We start from the raw sequence: 16270 nt of genomic DNA, 5'->3' as shown, positions 1-16270 counted from the left end.
AAGGTGCGGCTAGTTTTTTCAGCCGTGCAGACATGATGGGTTGAATGGCCTCTTTCTGTGCCATAACTTCTCTATGGTTCTATAGTCAAAGTCATTTACAGCACAGAAGGAGGCCATTCAGCCCATCAAATCCATGCCATTTCTCCACAGAGCTATGCAGTCAGTCCCACTCCCGTAGCCCTGCAAGTCTATTTCTCTCAGGTGGTCATCTAACTTCCTCTTGAAAGACATTGATAGCCTCCACTTCCACCACCCTTGTGGGCAGCAAGTTCTAGGTCATAACCACCCGTTTTGTAAAAAGTGCTTCCTCATATTCCCCCTACATCTTTTGACCAAAACTTTCAATCTGTGTCCCCTAGTCCTTGTATCATTTGTTAATAGGAACGGCTTTTCCTTGTCTAATTTATCTAAGCCCGTCATAATCTTGTACACTTCTATTAAATCTCCCCTCAATCTCCTTTGTTTTAAGGAGAACAACCACAGCTTCTCCAACCTAACCTTGTAACTAAAATCCTTCATCCCTGGAATCATTCTGGTTAATCTTCTCTGCACCCTCTCAAGGACCCTCACATCCTTCCTAAAGGTGTGGTGACCAGAACTGGACACAATACTCCAGTTAGGGCCTAACCAGAGTTTTATATGAACGTACGAATTAGGAGCAGGAGTAGGCCACTCGGCCCTTCGAGCCTGCTCCACCATTCATTAAGTTCATGGCTGAACTGATTACTCCACATTTCCACCTACACCCGATAACCTATCACCCCCTTGTTTATCAAGAATCTATCTACCTCTGCCTCAAAAATATTCAAAGACTCTGCTTCCAGCGCCTTATGAGGAAGAGAATTCCAAAGACTCACCACCCTCAGAAAAAAACTTCTCATCATTGTCTTAAATGGGTGACACCTTATTTTTAACAGTGACCCCTAGTTCTAGATTCTCCCACAAGGGGAAACATCCTTTCCACATCCACCTTGTCAAGACCCCTCAGGATCTTATATGTTTCAATCAAGTCGTCTCTTACTCTTCTAAATTCCAGCGGATACAAGACTAGCCTGTCCAATCTTTCCTCGCAAGACAGCCCGCCCATTCCAGGTATTAGTTTAGTAAATCTTCTCTGCCTCCGATGCATTTACATCCTTCCTCAAATAAGGAGACCAGTACTGTACAGAATACTCCAGATGTGATCTCACCAATGCCCTGTATAGCTGAAGCATAACCTCCCTACTTTTGTATTTAATTCCCCTTGCAACAAATGATAACATTCTATTAGCTTTCCTAATTACGTGCTGTACCTGCACATTAACCTTTTGCTATTCATGCACTAGGACACCCAGATCCCTCTGCGTCTCAGAGCTCCGCAATCTCTCACCATTTAGATAATACGCTTCTTTTTTCTTCTTCCTGCTAGTGGACAATTTCCCACTTTCCCACATGATACTCCAATTGCCAGGTCTTTGCCCACCCACTTAACCTATCTATATCCCTTTGTAGCCCCCTTATGTCCTCTTCACAACTTGACTTTCCTACCTATCTTTGTTTCATCAGCAAATTTAGCAACCATACCTTCGGTCCCTTCATCCAAGTCATTTATATAAATTGTAAGAAGTTGAGGCCCCAGCACAGATCCCTGTGGCACACCACTCGTTACATCTTGCCAACCAGAAAATGACCCATTTATGCCTACTTTGTTTCCTGTTAGCCAATCTTCTATCCATGCCAATATGTTACCCCTTACACCACGAGCTTCTATTTTCTGTAATAACCTTTAATGTGGCACCTTATCAAATGCCTTCTGGAAATCTAAGTACAGTACATCCACCACTTCCCCTTTATCCACAGCACATGGTTATCTTATGAAAGGGAAGAATTAGCCAGGATTCCTGCTCCCTCCCCAGTAAGCTCTGCTCAAACGGGCACACATAATCAAGAGGCAAGAATAGGACCAGGCTCGGATGCGACGCGCTGCATGGTTGGCTGAGGTAATAGCGTGCGACCAGTTCCCTTAGTACCAAAGACTCGTAACAGTGCCTTCAGGAGGGGAGAAGACCACCAGGGTGTGGAAGGATGGTCCTGCATTGGGCAAATGCAAGGAGAATCTCCTTAACTCCCCTCACCACTCCTCTTTCTACGCCCCATCCTCCATTCAACTCTCTCCATGGCCCCTCCCCTCCCCATCTCTGTAGCCTCCTTCAGCTCTACAACCCTCCAAGATCTCTGCCTTCCTCCAGTTCTGGCCTCTTTTGCTCCCCCCACCTTTCTTCATTCCACCATTAGTGACTGTGGCTTCAGCCGTCTAGATGCCAAGCTCTGGAACCCTCTCCATAACTCTCTCCGCCTCTCGCTCTCTCCCTCCCCCTTTAAGATGCACCTTAAAACCTATCTCTTGGACCAAGCTTTTGGTCACCTGTCCTTATATCTCCTTATGTGGCTCAGTGTCAAAGCTTCGTTTGGTAACACTCTTGTACACCCTTGGTACATTTTCACTCTGTTAATGACACTATTATAAATGCAAGCTGGTGTCGTGGGGGAGTGACTGCGACCGGAACGCCTCGGTTAAACCATTCTGCCTTGCTGTCCCTCTGGATAAGATGCATTTACACAGCAACACAGGGACAGGAGGAGGCCATTCAGCCCCTCCAGCCTGTCCCACCATTCAATCAGATTATGCCTAATCTGTACTTCAACTCCATTTCCCTGCCTTTGTTCCAGATCCCTTGATATCCTTACCACACAAATGTCTATCCATCTCAGTCCTAAAGGTTTAAATTGACCTCCAGAACCCACAGCTTTGTGAAATATGTAGTACAGACTGTACGAGGCCAAATGATTTGGATTAACCTGAAATCAGTTGCCATGAGGTCTTGGTGTGATATTAATCCATGTGCGAGGTCCCAAACAGAATTTCCTATCTCAGTTTGAGTAAACTGATCTCAGCTACAGTAGCAGTGGATCTGTCATATACTGGACCCCAGTGTAGCAGGGAGTGGGAAGATGAGCTGGGGTTTCCGCTCCTGATGACTGTTTGAATGAGTGACCTGGTTGAATGAGTGACCATGGAAATATCAGGTGAGAACAGGACAAGACTCAGCTGTAAAACCCATTCCCCTGCTGCACAGTGAGAACACCCTGCTGAGTGTCCAGGCTGACAAACTGACCAAAAGCCTCTTGACACAAAAATCTCCCCACAAAACTACAACATGGTCTAAATGGCACCCTCGGTGTTAGAAGGCTGTGGGTTTAAGCCCTGATATATTACCGTGTCCTCTTTACACTGATGCCCTAAAGCAGATCAGAGGCAAGGATGAACACAAGAACACAAGACTCCAGTCTCAATATAAATATTTCCTCTAGACAATCCCTTCAGTTTTCACTAAATAAATAAAAGCCACAAGGACTCACCTGCCCAAAATATCATTAAAGCGTGGGTCTAGCTCGATGTTGTATTTGTCGATGTAATCGTACAAGTCTTCTGTGCCCAGTACCTTTGCAATTCTAACCAACTGGAAACAGTGAATAATATATCAATGAGCTGAAGCTGGGTTCAAACTCTGCAGGTAGCACAGAACTCAAATGTAGTAAACAGTAAGGAGGATTGCAACAGACTTCAGGAGGACATAGCCTGGTGGAATGGGCAGACCTGTGGCAGATGAAATTTAATGCAGAGTGTGAGCTGATATATTTTGGTAGGAAGAATGAGGAAAGGCAAAACCCTGGGATATATGTACAGAAATTTTTCGGTGTGCCAGGACAAATTGAGAATGTTGTTAATAAAGCAAACAGGATCCTTGGCGTTATTTGCAGAGGAATATAGTACAAAGGCAAGGAAGTTATGCTAAACCTTTCCAAAACACTGATTAGACCAGAGCTGGTGTTTTGTATCCAATTCTGGGCACCACACTTTAGGACTTTAGGAAGGATGTCAAGGCCTTGGAGAGGGTGCGGAGATGATTTACTAGAATGGTTCGATAACTTCCTTGCATTTGTACTCCACGCCTCTATCTTTAGAGCCCAGGATCCCATATACTTTTATTTCCGACAACCTTCTCAACTTACCTTGCCACCTTCAAAGATTTGTCTACGTACGCCCGCAGGGATGAAGGACTTCAGTTACGTGGAGAGACTGGAGAAGCCACGATTGCTCTCCTTAGAGCAGAGAAGATTAAGTGGAGATTTAATAGAATTAGATAGATGTGTTCAAAATCATGAAGGGTTTTGAACTGTTTCTGTGAAAGGAGGGTCAGTAACTAGAGGACATTGATTTAAGGTAACTGGAAAAAGAAGCGAAGGTGACATGAGAAAACATTTTTTCATACAGCGAGGTGTTGTGACCTGGAATGCGCTGCCCGAGAGGGCAATGGAAGCAGATTCAATAATAACCTTCAAAAGATAATTGAATACTTGAAGGGAAGAAAATTATCTTATGGGGAAAGAGCAGGGAGGGGGAGTGGGACTAATTGGATAGCTCTTTCAAAGAGCCATCACAGGCACAATGGGCTGAATGGCCTCCTTCTGTGCTGTATGATTCTATGGAAAATCAGATTCAGCATCAGCAGTTTTAGGTGAAGTAACAGCATCGGATAAAGGAGGTGGGTGTGTTCAACTGGGGCGGGTGCAAAGGGTGTGGGGAGAGAGTGCACGCGTGAGAGTGACGAGACAGAGAGAGAGAGAGAGAAATTGCTTGCATGAGCACGTGAGAGAGAGAGGAAGCGAGAGCGAGAGAGAGCGCAAGCAAGAGAAATACACTGCCTGGCCTGCTGTGGGTTTCTTGCATTTTCCTCTTTTACACTAACGTAGCCAAGAATAACTGGCATTTGAAAAAATATGAAGCAACCATCAACTATGGTGGCTGAGGTAGACTGATCTACTGACAACAGGTCAATGTGGAACCCTTGTTTGTTTTCTTGCTAGTTAATTAACATTGCTCCCAGGGAAACAGGCAGATAGTGGGAGGTTGGTATTGGGAAGAGATGCAGGTGCAAGGGAAACAGCATGTTAGTCTGCGTATGAAATTCTCTGCACAGTTAGTTTGATGCCTCTGGAACACAAAGATGGTGGAGAATTACCTGATCATAGTTGTCATGCCCATGGAAGAAGGGCTCCTTCCTGAAGATCATGCTGGCCAACATACAGCCTAAACTCCACATGTCTAGACTGTAGTCATACATCTAGGAAAGAAGAGGGGTTAATTAGTTACCACAGCTTTGACAGCAATGCAGTAATTTAACATCACTGTTAACCGGGATCAGTTTATTTCCCCCAATTTTCTTCCTTTCAAATAATTATCCAATTCCCTTTCGAAAGGCATGAACCTGCCTCCACCACACTCCCAGGCAGCGTATTCCAGATCCTAACCACACACTGTGGAAAACAGTTTTCCCTCATCTCTTTTGCCAATCACCTTAAATCTGGTCTCTGGTCTAAGTCCTCTGGTTCTCAACCCTTTCGCCAAAGAGAACAGTTTCTCTCTATCTACTCTGTCCAGACCCCTCGTGATTTTGAACACCTCTATCAAATCTCCTCTCAACCTTCTCTTCTCTGAGAACAGCTCCAGCTTCGCCAACCTATCCACATAACTGAAGTCAGAGAGAGGATGCCGACAACCCCATTCCTCAGCATCTACCGGCGATACTCAAACTGGCTGGATAAAAATGGGACAGTTCACCTCGAGCACCTATGCACAAGCAGGAGTGGCTGGGAGGACAGGACTGGGCTATGCTGTCAGTTCCCAAACAACAGCAGCAGCACAGATACATCAGGTGACATTTGCTGGACGGCCATTCCCCATTGAGAACCATCACTGACATGCTTGGGCATGCTGTTTAATGCAGAACATTGCAACTGAAGTTTACTTGGAAGACGCTGTTAAAAGGCTAGGTGTCAGATGTGGCTCAGTGGGTAACACTTTTACCTCTGAATTAAAAAGGGATCCACTCCAGAGGCTTGAGCACATAATCCAGGCCAGCACTCCCAGTGCAGTACTGAAGGAGTGCTGCACTGTCGGAGATACCATCTCTCAGATGAGACATTAAACCGAAGCCATGTGTCATCTCAAGTGGATGACAAAAAAAATCCCACAGCACTATTTCAAAGAAGAGCAAGGGGGTGTGTCCCCAGTGGCCTGCCACTATTTAATGCTGAACATCACAAAAAACACATGATCTGGCCATTAACCAGATGTGGGATGTATGTGGGATCTTGCTGTACACAAACAGGCTAAGTTTCCGACATTACATTTGTGCTAAGTATAATGGCAGCCAATGGAGAGCTTTCCCCGATTCCCACTGACTTCAGTTTTGCTAGGGCTCCTTGATGCCACACTCGGTCAAACATGGTCTTGATGTCAGGGGCAGTCACTCTCACCTCACCTCTGGAATACAGCTCTTTTGGACCAAGGTTGTAATGAAATCGAGAGTTGACCGGTCCAGGTGGAATCCAAACTGAGCATTTGTGAGCAGATTATTGCTGAGTAAGTGCTGCTTGATAGCACTGTCGACAACACCTTCCATCACTTTGCTGATGAGCGACAGTGGACTGATGTGGCAGTAATTGGCCAGACTGGATTTGTCCTGCTTTTGTGGACAAGACATATATGGGCAATTTTCCACATTGTCGCGTAGATGCCTGTTTTCTAACTGTGTTGGAACAGCTTGGCTAGGGGCTCAGCTACTTCCAGAGCACAAGTATTTAGTACTACAGCCGGAATGTTATTGGAAGAATTAGTGCCCAGTTTTGGCCCCTGACCCGCTACACGTTGGGTGAAAAGGTCCAGAGGGAGAGCTACGAGAATGATTCCTAGCTTAAAGAATCTCAGTCACTCAGATAGGCTCAAGGACCTGTGTCTACTCACTTTACAGCAATGCTATCAAACAGCACTTACTCAGCAATTACCTGCTCATTGAAGCTCAGTTTGAGAAGCAGCTTCAGGATTATGACCCAGTGACAGTGAAGGAACTGCGATATATTCCCAAGTCAGGATGGTGTGCGGCTTGGTGGAGAACTTGCAGGTGGTAGTGTTCCTATGCGTCTGCTGCTGCTGTTCTTTTAGGTGGTAGATGTTGCGAGTTTGGAAGGTGCTTTCAAAGGAGCCTGGTCAAGTTGCTGCAGTGCATCTTGTAGATAGTGCACACTGCTACCAATGCCACTGTGGGAGCTGGTGGGCACCAGTGTGATCCACTGCGATCACATCTGCAGTAACTGTCTGCAGCTCGAGGGACTTCAGCTCAGATTTGATGAGCTGGAGTCCGAGCTTAGGACACTGCATTGCATCAGGGAGGGGGAAACTTACCTGGACACCATTCCAGGAGGCAGTCACACCACTTAGGCTAGGTACTTCAGATTTGGTCCTTTCTTAGGGACAGGAGGGTTTGACTATGAGTGAGGCAGGTATGAGGATCCAGCAGGTAGGAGTGGAGGCGCCTGCACCCTTGCATTTTTCCAACAGGTTTGAGGTTCTTGCAGCTTGTGTGGGTGAGGGCAGGGACTGCATGGAGGATAAGCAAACTGACCAAAGCACTGTTGTGCAGGGACCATTCAAGTGGGGGGGAATAAAAAGGAATGTAGTTGTAGGGGACAGTATAATTAGGGGAATGGACATTGTTCTCTACAGCCAAGAATCCAGAGGGCTGTGTTGTCTGCCCAGTGCCAGGGTTCAGGACATCTGGTCGGGGCTGAGGAACTGGCAATGGGAAGGGAAGGATCAGTTGTCATGGTGCACGTGGGTACCAATGACACAGGTAGGACTAAAAAAGAGGTTCTACTGAGGGAGTATGAGCAGCTAGGGGCTAAATTAAAAGGCAGACCTACAAAGGTAATAATCTCTGGATTACTGCCTGAGCCAGGGGCAAGTTGGAGTCAGGTAAATAAGATTAGAGAGTTAGATGCTTGGCTCAAAGGTTGGTGTGAGAGAAACAGGTTTCAATTCATGGGGCACTGGCACCAGTGTCCTGGCGAATCGTGTAACGAGGGCAGTAGAGAGGGTTTAAACTAAATAGTGGTGGGGGTTCACGTGAGGGGAGATTTGGAAAGTTAACAATTAAGGGCAAGGCAACAGTGCAGAGCGCGATGTGAGTAATTATAATTAGGGTGATAGAACGGGACAAAGCGTACAGACATAAGAGTGCACCAGCAAACAAGGTCAGAGTAGGGAAAAATGGTAAAAAGACAGAATTAAAGGCTCTTTATCTGAATGCATGGAGCGTTCGTAACAAAGTGGATGAACTGATGACACAAATAGTAAGAAATGAGTTTGATATGATAGCCATTACAGATATCTAGTTGCAAGGTGACCAAGGCTGGGACCTGAATGTTCAAGGGTATTTGACATTTTGGAAGGACAGGAAGCTAGGAAAAGGCAGTGGTGTAGCTCCGTTAATTACAGGTGACATTAGTACAGTAGTGAGAAATGATCTTGGTTCAGAAGAGCAAGATGTAGAATCAGTTTGGGTGGAACTAAGAAATAGCAAAGGAAACAAGTCACTGGTGGGAGTAGTTTATAGGCCCCTAAGAGTAGCTTCACTGTAGTGCAGAATATAAAATCAAGAAGTAACGGGTGCTTATAGGAAAGGTACTGCAATAATCGTGGGCGATTTTAATCTTCATATCGATTGGACAGATCAAATTGGCAAAGGCAGCCTCGAGGATGAGTTCACAGTGTATTCAGGACAATTTCTTAGAACAATACGTTCTAGAGCCAATCAGGGAGCAGGCTATTTTAGACCTGGTATTATGTAATGAGGCAGGATTAATTAATGACCTCATAGTAAAGGAGCCTCTTGGCAACATTGGTCATAACATGATAGAATTTCACATTCAGTTTGAGGGTGAGAAACTTGGGTCTAAGACTAGTGTCTTAAACTTAAATAAAGGCAATTAAAAGGGTATGAAGAAAGAGCTGGCTAAAGTGGACTGGGAAAATAGGTTAAAAGGTAAGATTGTAGATAAGCAGTGCCAGACATTCAAGGAGATAATTCATGACCCACAAAGATATATTCCATTGAGAAAGAAAGACTCTATGAGAAGGATGCACCATCCGTGACTAACTAAGGAAGTTAAGGATAGTATCAAATTGAAAGAAAACGCATACAATGCTGCAAAGAAGAGTGGTAGGTCAGAGGATTGGACAAAGTTTAGAAACCAGTGAAGAATGATTTAAAAAAATGAGGGAGAAATTGGAGTATGAGAGAAAGTTAGCTAGAAATATGAGAGAGTAAGAGTTTCGACAAGTACATAAAAAGGAAAAGATTAGCTAAAGTGAGCGTTGGTCCCAGGGTGAGACTGGGGAATTAATAATGGGAAACAAGGAAATGGTGGAAGCCTTGAACAGGTATTTTGTATCAAGAAGACACAAAAAGCATCCCAAGAATAGTTGAAAAATCAAGAAGGAAAGGGGAGGGAGGAACTTGAAACAACCACGATCACTAGGGAAGGAGGACTGGGAAAACTAATAGGACTAAAGGCTGACAAGTCCCCTGAATCTGATGACCTGCATCCTAGGATCGTAAAAGAAGTGGCTGCATTGACTGTAACCTTCCAAAATTCCTGAGACTCTGGAAAGGTCGGAGTGCATTGGGAAAATGAAAATGTAACACCTCTATTCAAGAAAGGAGGGAGACAGAAAGCAGGAAACTACAGGCCAATTAGCCTGACAGCTGCCATAGGGAAAATGCTTGAATTCATTATTATGGAAGTAATAGATAGAGATATAGTTCATTCTGAAAATAGTAAATCTGAACAAAGGAAACTATGAAGGTATGAGGGGCAAGTTGGCTATGGTGGATTGGGAAAATACATTAAAAGATTTGACGGTAGACAGGCAATGGCTAGTATTTAAAGAAGTATTACATGGTCTACAAGAAATATACATTCCTCAAAGACACAAAAACCCAACAAGAAAGGTGAATCAACAGTGGCTAACAAAAGTTAAAGACTGCATTAGATCAAAGGAAGTGGCTTATAAGGTCACCAGAAAAAGTGGTAAGCCCAAGGATTGGGAACAATTTAGAACCCAGCAAACAAAGACCAAGAAACTGATAAAGAAAGGGAAAGGAGAATATGAATGTAAGACAGCAAGACACATAAAGGCAGACTGTAAAAGCTTCCTTAGGTATGTAAAAAGAAAAAGATTAGCAAGGACAAAGTGTGTCTATTACAGGAGGAGACAGGAGAATTTGTGGTGGAAAATGGAGAAATGACAGAGACACTAAACAATTACTTCGTGTCTGTCTTCACAGTGGAAGATACAGAAAATCTTCCAGAAATACTAGAGAACGAAGGGACTTGTGAAAATGAGGAACTGAAAGAAATTAGTATCAATAAAGAGGTAGTACTCAAAAATATCAATTGGATTGAAAGTTGATAAATCCCTTGGACCAGATGAGCTACATCCCAGAGTATTGAAGGAGGTGGTTATAGAGATAGTGGATGCATTGGTGTTATCTTTCCAAATTTGCTAACGACATAAAACTAGGTGGGAATATAAGTTGTGAAGAAGATGCAAGGAGGCTTCAAGAAGACTTGGACAGGCTGAGTGAATAGGCAAGAACATGGCAGATGGAATATAATGTGAATAAGTGTGAAGTGATCACTTTGGTAGGGAAAAAACAGAAAGGCAGAGTATTTCTTAAGTGTTGAGAGGTTGGGAAGTTTTGATGTCCAAAGGGACCTGGGCGTCCTTGTTCGTTAGTCATTAAAAGCTAGTATGCATGTGCAGCAAGCAATTAGGAAGGCAAATGGTATGCTGGCCTACATTGCAAGGTGATTTGAGTACAAGAGTAAAGCTGTCTTGGTGCAATTGTATAGAGCCGTGTTGAAACGGCACCTGGAGTATTGTGTACAGTTTTGGTTTCCTTATCTAAGGAATGATATACTTGCCATAGAGGAAGAGCAACGGAGGTTCACCAGACTAATCCCTGGGATGGCTGGATTGTCTTCTGAGGAGAGTTTGCAGAAACTGGGCCTGTATTCTCTAGAGTTTCAAAGAATGAGAGGTGATCTCATTGAAACTTACAAAATTCTAACAGGGCGTGACAGGGTGGATGTGGATAGGATGTTTTCTCTGGCTGGTTAGTCCAGAACAAGAGGACACAGTCTCGGAATAAGGGGCAGGCCTTTAGACTGAGATGAGGAGAAATTTCTTTACTCAGAAGGTTTAGTTTAGTTTAGTTTAGAGATACAGCACTGAAACAGGCCCTTCGGCCCACCAAGTCTGTGCCGACCATCAACCACCCATTTATACTAATCCTACACTAATCCCATATTCCTACCACATCCCCACCTGTCCCTATATATTTCCCTACCACCTACCTATACTAGGGGCAATTTGTAATGGCCAATTAACCTATCAACCTGCAAGTCTTTGGCGTGTGGGAGGAAACCGGAGCACCCGGAGGAAACCCACGCAGACACAGGGAGAACTTGCAAACTCCGCACAGGCAGTACCCAGAATCGAACCCGGGTCCCTGGAGCTGTGAGGCTGCGGTGCTAACCACTGCGCCACTGTGGTGAATCTGTGGAATTCTCGACCCCAGAGGGCTCTGGAAGCTCAATCATTGAGTATGTTCAAGACAGAAATCGATAGATTCTGGATATTAATGACATCAAGGGATATGGGGATAGTGGGGAAAAATGGCGTAGAGGTAGATGATCAGCCATGATCTGTTTGAATGGCAAAGCATGCTCAATGGACTGAATGGCCTATTCCTGTTCTTATGTTCCTAAAAGCAGGACATTTAGAAAATCATAATACAATCAGGCAGGATCAACATGGTTTTGTGAAATGGAAATTCTGTTCAAATAATTTATTAAAGTTTTTAGAGGAAGTAACAAACAGGGTAAATAATAAGGAACCAGTACATATGTCAACATTTTCAAAAGGTATTCGATAAGGTGCCGCATAAAAAGTTACTACACATGATAAGAGCTCATGGTGTTGGAGGTAAGATGTGAGCATGGATAGAAGATTGGGTTAGCTAACAAGAAGCAGAGAGTCAGGATAAATGGGCAAGATTGGCAAGCTACAACTAGTGGAATGCCACAGGGATCAGTGCTGGGGCCTCAACTACTTACAATCTATATCAATGACTTGGATGAAGAGACCTAATGTATGGTTGCTAAATTTGCTGATGACACAAAGATAGGTAGGAAAGCAAGTTGTGAAGAGGACACAAAGAGATATAGATCAGTTAAGTGACTGGACAAAAATTTGGCAGATGGAGTATAATGTGGGAAAATGTGAGGTTGTCCACTTTAGCAGGAAGACTAGAAAAGCAGAATATTATTTACAAGGAGCGAGACTGCAGAATGCTGTGGTACAGAGGGATCTGAGTGTGCCTGTGGATGAATCACAAAAAGTTAGCATGCAGGTACAGCAAGTAATTAGGAAGGTAAATGGAATGTTAGCCTTTATTGCAATGGGGCTGGAGTATAAAAGTAGCAAAGTCTTGTTACAACTGTACAGGGCATTGGTGAGACCGCACCTAGAGTATTGTATACAGTTTTGCTCTCCTTACTTAAGGAAGGATATAATTTTCTCTGCGTGTTGGGGCAGGGAGTCATAGAGTTATACAGCACAGAAACAGGCCCTTCGGCCCAGCGTGTCTGTGCTGGCCATCAAGCATCTATCTATTCTAATCCCATTTTACAGCACTTGGCCCGTAGCCTTGTATGCCAAGGCGTTTCAAGTGCTCAACTAAATACTTCTTAAATGCTGTGAGGATTCCTGCCTCCACCATCCCTTCAGGCAGTGCGTTCCAAATTTCAACCACCCTCTGGGTGAAAACATTTTTCCTCAACTCCCCTCTAAACCTCCTGCCCCTTACTTTAAATACATGCCCCCTGGTTATTGACCCCTCCGCTAAGGGAAAAGGTTTCTTCCTATCTATCCAGTCTCTCTTCATAGCTGAAATACTCCAGCCCAGGAAACATCCTGGTGAATCTCCTCTGCACCCTCTCCAGTGCAATCACATCCTTCCTATAGTGTGGTGACCAGAACTGTACACAGTACTCCAGCCTAACTAGCATTTTATACGGCTCCATCATAACCTCCCTGCACTTATATTCTATGCCTCGGCTAATAAAGGCAAGTATCCCATAAGCCTTCCTAACCACCTTATCTACCTGTGATGCTGCCTTCAGTGATCTATGGACAAGTACACCAAGCTCCTTCTGACCCTCCGTACTTTCTAGGGTCCTACCATCCACTGTATATTCCCTTGCCTTGTTAGTCCTCCTAAAATGCATCACCTCACACTTCTCAAGATTAAATTCCATTTGCCACTGCTCTGCCCATCTTACCAGCCCATCTAAATCGTCCTGTAATCGAAGGCTTTCCTCCTCACTATTTACAACACCACCAATTTTTGTGTCATCTGCGAATTTACTGATCATACCTCCTATATTCACGTCTAAATCATTAATGTATACTACAAACAACAAGGGTTCCAGCACCGATCCCTGTAGTACACCACTGGTCACAGGCTTCCAATCGCAAAAACAACCCTCGACAATCACCCTCTGCCTTCTGCCACTAAGCCAATTTCGGATCCAATTTGCCAAATTGCCCTGGATCCCATGGACTCTTACCTTCTTGACCAATCTCCCAGCCTTACTGAAGTCCATGTCGACTACATCAACTGCTTTACCCTCATCTACACACCTAGTCACCTCCTCGAAAAATTCAATCAAGTTAGTTAGACACGATCTCCCCCGACAAAGCCAAACTGACTATCCCTGATTAATCCCTGCCTTGCCAAGTGGAGATTAATCCAATCCCCCCGAAGGGAGGGAGGCCGCGGAGGGGAGGGGGGTGTGAGTAGGGGAAAATGTTTAGTCATGCGCTCTGCCCAATGCAGGCTGGATGGACCTGCTGGTCATTTCCTGTCTGGCACTTGGCCTGTTCAAGCAGCTGACTGTCCAGCCCTTTGCCAACCTACCTGATAGTCAACCAAAAGCTCAGGCCCCTTGAAATATCTGGATGCCACCCGTACATTGTACTCCTGCCCTGGATGGTAAAACTCCGCCAGGCCCCAGTCTATCAGTCGAAGCTGCAGATCAGGAAGAGAAGAAAAAACAACACAAATCAGGATAAACATTAATGGATTTCTGTGTTCCTCCACACATCACCAGAGGAAGATGCTACACAAATTTCTGGCTGAACCGAGGATAGGAGCCACTCACTCTTTATGAACTCTCACGGTGTCAAGAAACATTTCACAATTGTGAATTACAGTGGAGAGGTGCTGAGCGCTATCTAGGAGGGAATTATCATCCCCTACCTGACAGTATCAGTCATGGCTCAGCACTCAGTGTGTAAAGCTCTGTCGCACCTCTTAGGTCGGAAGGTTATGGGTTCAAGCCCCATATCTCCAAATTTGCAGACGACACAAATCTGGGTGGGAGGGTGAGTTGTGAGGAGGATGCAGAGAGGCTTCAGGGTGATTTGGACAAGTTGAGTGAGTGGACTAATGCATGGCAGATGCAATATAATGTGGATAAATGTAAGGTTATCCACTTTGGTAGCAAAAACAGGAAGGCAAATTATTATCTGAACAGCTATAAACAGAGAGGAGAATATGCAGCGAGACCTGGGTGTTCTCGTACACCAGTCGCCGAAGGTGTAACAGGCGGTAAAAAAGGCAAATGGTATGTTGGCCTTCATAGCGAGAGGATTCGAGTACAGGAGCAGGGATGTCTTGCTGCAATTATACAGGGCCTTGGTGAGGCCACACCTGGAATATTGTGTGCAGTTATGGTCTCCTTATCGGAGGAAGGATGTTCTTGCTATAGAGGGAGTGCAGCGAAGGTTTAACAGACTGATTCCTGGGATGGCGGGACTGACCTATGAGGAGACATTGAGTCAGTTATGGAGTCACAGAGAGATACAGCACTGAAACAAGCCGTTCAGCCCAACGAGTCTGTGCCGACCAACAACCACCCATTTATACTAATTCTACATTAATCCCCATATTCCCTACCACATCCCCACCATTCTCCTACCACCTACCTACACTAGGGGCAATTTACAATGGCCAATTTACCTGTCAACCTGCAAATCTTTGGCTGTGGGAGGAAACCGGAGCACCCGGCGGAAACCCACACGGTCACAGGGAGAACTTGCAAACTCCGCACAGGCAGTACCCAGAACTGAACCCGGGTCGCTGGAGCTGTGAGGTGCTCACCACTGCGCCACCGTTAGGATTATATTCGCTGGAGTTCAGAAGAATGAGGGGGGATCTCATAGAAACCTATAAAATTCTAACAGGACTTGACAGAGTCGATGCAGGAAGGATGTTCCCGATGGTGGGGGAGTCCAGAACCAGGGGTCACAGTCCAAAGATACGGGGTAAACCTTTCAGGACTGAGATGAGAAATTTCTTCACCAAGAGAGTGGTGAGCCTGTGGAATTTGCTACCACAGAAAGCAGTTGAGGCCAAAACATTGTATGTTTTCAAGAAGGAGTTAGATATAGCTCTTGGGTTTAAAGGGATCAAAGGATATGGGGGGAAAGCGGGAACAGGTTACTGTGTTGGATGATCAGCCATGATCATAATGAACAGCAGAGCAGGCTCGAAGGGCTGAACGGCCTACTCCTGCTCCTATTTTCTATGTTTCTAGAGACTTGAGCACAATATCCAGGCTGATACTCCCAGTGGAGTACTGAGGGAGCGCCGCACTGTCGGAGGGTCAGTACTGAGGGAGCGCCGCACTGTCGGAGGGTCAGTACTGAGGGAGCGCCGCACTGTCGGAGGGTCAGTACTGAGGGAGCGCCGCACTGTCGGAGGGTCAGTACTGAGGGAGCGCCGCACTGTCGGAGGGTCAGTACTGAGGGAGCGCCGCACTGTCGGAGGGTCAGTACTGAGGGAGCGCCGCACTGTCGGAGGGTCAGTACTGAGGGAGCGCCGCACTGTCGGAGGGTCAGTACTGAGGGAGCGCCGCACTGTCAGAGGGTCAGTACTGAGGGAGCGCCGCACTGTCGGAAGGTCAGTACTGTCGGAATGCTGCACTGTCAGAGCTGCCATCATTCGGATGAGATGTTAAACCAAAGCCCCATCTGCCCTCCAAGGTGAATGTAAAAGATCCCATGGCTATTATTTGAAGAGGAGCAGGGGAGTTCTCCCCGGTCTACTGGCCCAATATTTATCGCCAACCAGCATGACTAAAACAAATCATCTGGTCATCATCACATTGCGGATGGTAGGAGCTTGCTGTGCGCAAACTGGCTGGGGCATTTCTTAAGTTACTACAGTGTCTACACTTCATAAGTCATTCATTGGCT

At 45.4% G+C, this 16270-nt stretch overlaps 1 protein-coding gene across 6 annotated transcripts in view; it reads right to left on the bottom strand.

The window, feature by feature from the left end:
* Positions 1 to 16270, bottom strand: part of zgc:86598 (STKc_CK2_alpha domain-containing protein) — a 106793-nt gene that overhangs the window by 26616 nt on the left and 63907 nt on the right. For all 6 annotated transcript variants that reach the window (XM_068015964.1, XM_068015945.1, XM_068015937.1 and 3 more), the window contains 3 exons: positions 13929 to 14039; positions 5064 to 5165; positions 3400 to 3500 (listed from right to left, as the gene is read on the bottom strand). In XM_068015964.1, coding sequence (XP_067872065.1) covers positions 3400 to 3500; positions 5064 to 5165; positions 13929 to 14039 — 314 coding nt within the window. The remainder of the gene's footprint in view (positions 1 to 3399; positions 3501 to 5063; positions 5166 to 13928; positions 14040 to 16270) is intronic.

The sequence above is a fragment of the Heterodontus francisci genome, chromosome 2 (genome assembly GCF_036365525.1).
Source record: "Heterodontus francisci isolate sHetFra1 chromosome 2, sHetFra1.hap1, whole genome shotgun sequence".
Taxonomy (NCBI): Eukaryota; Metazoa; Chordata; class Chondrichthyes; order Heterodontiformes; family Heterodontidae; genus Heterodontus; species Heterodontus francisci.
Note: the sequence above shows the minus strand (reverse complement) of the source record. Positions and strands in the feature narration are given on the sequence as shown.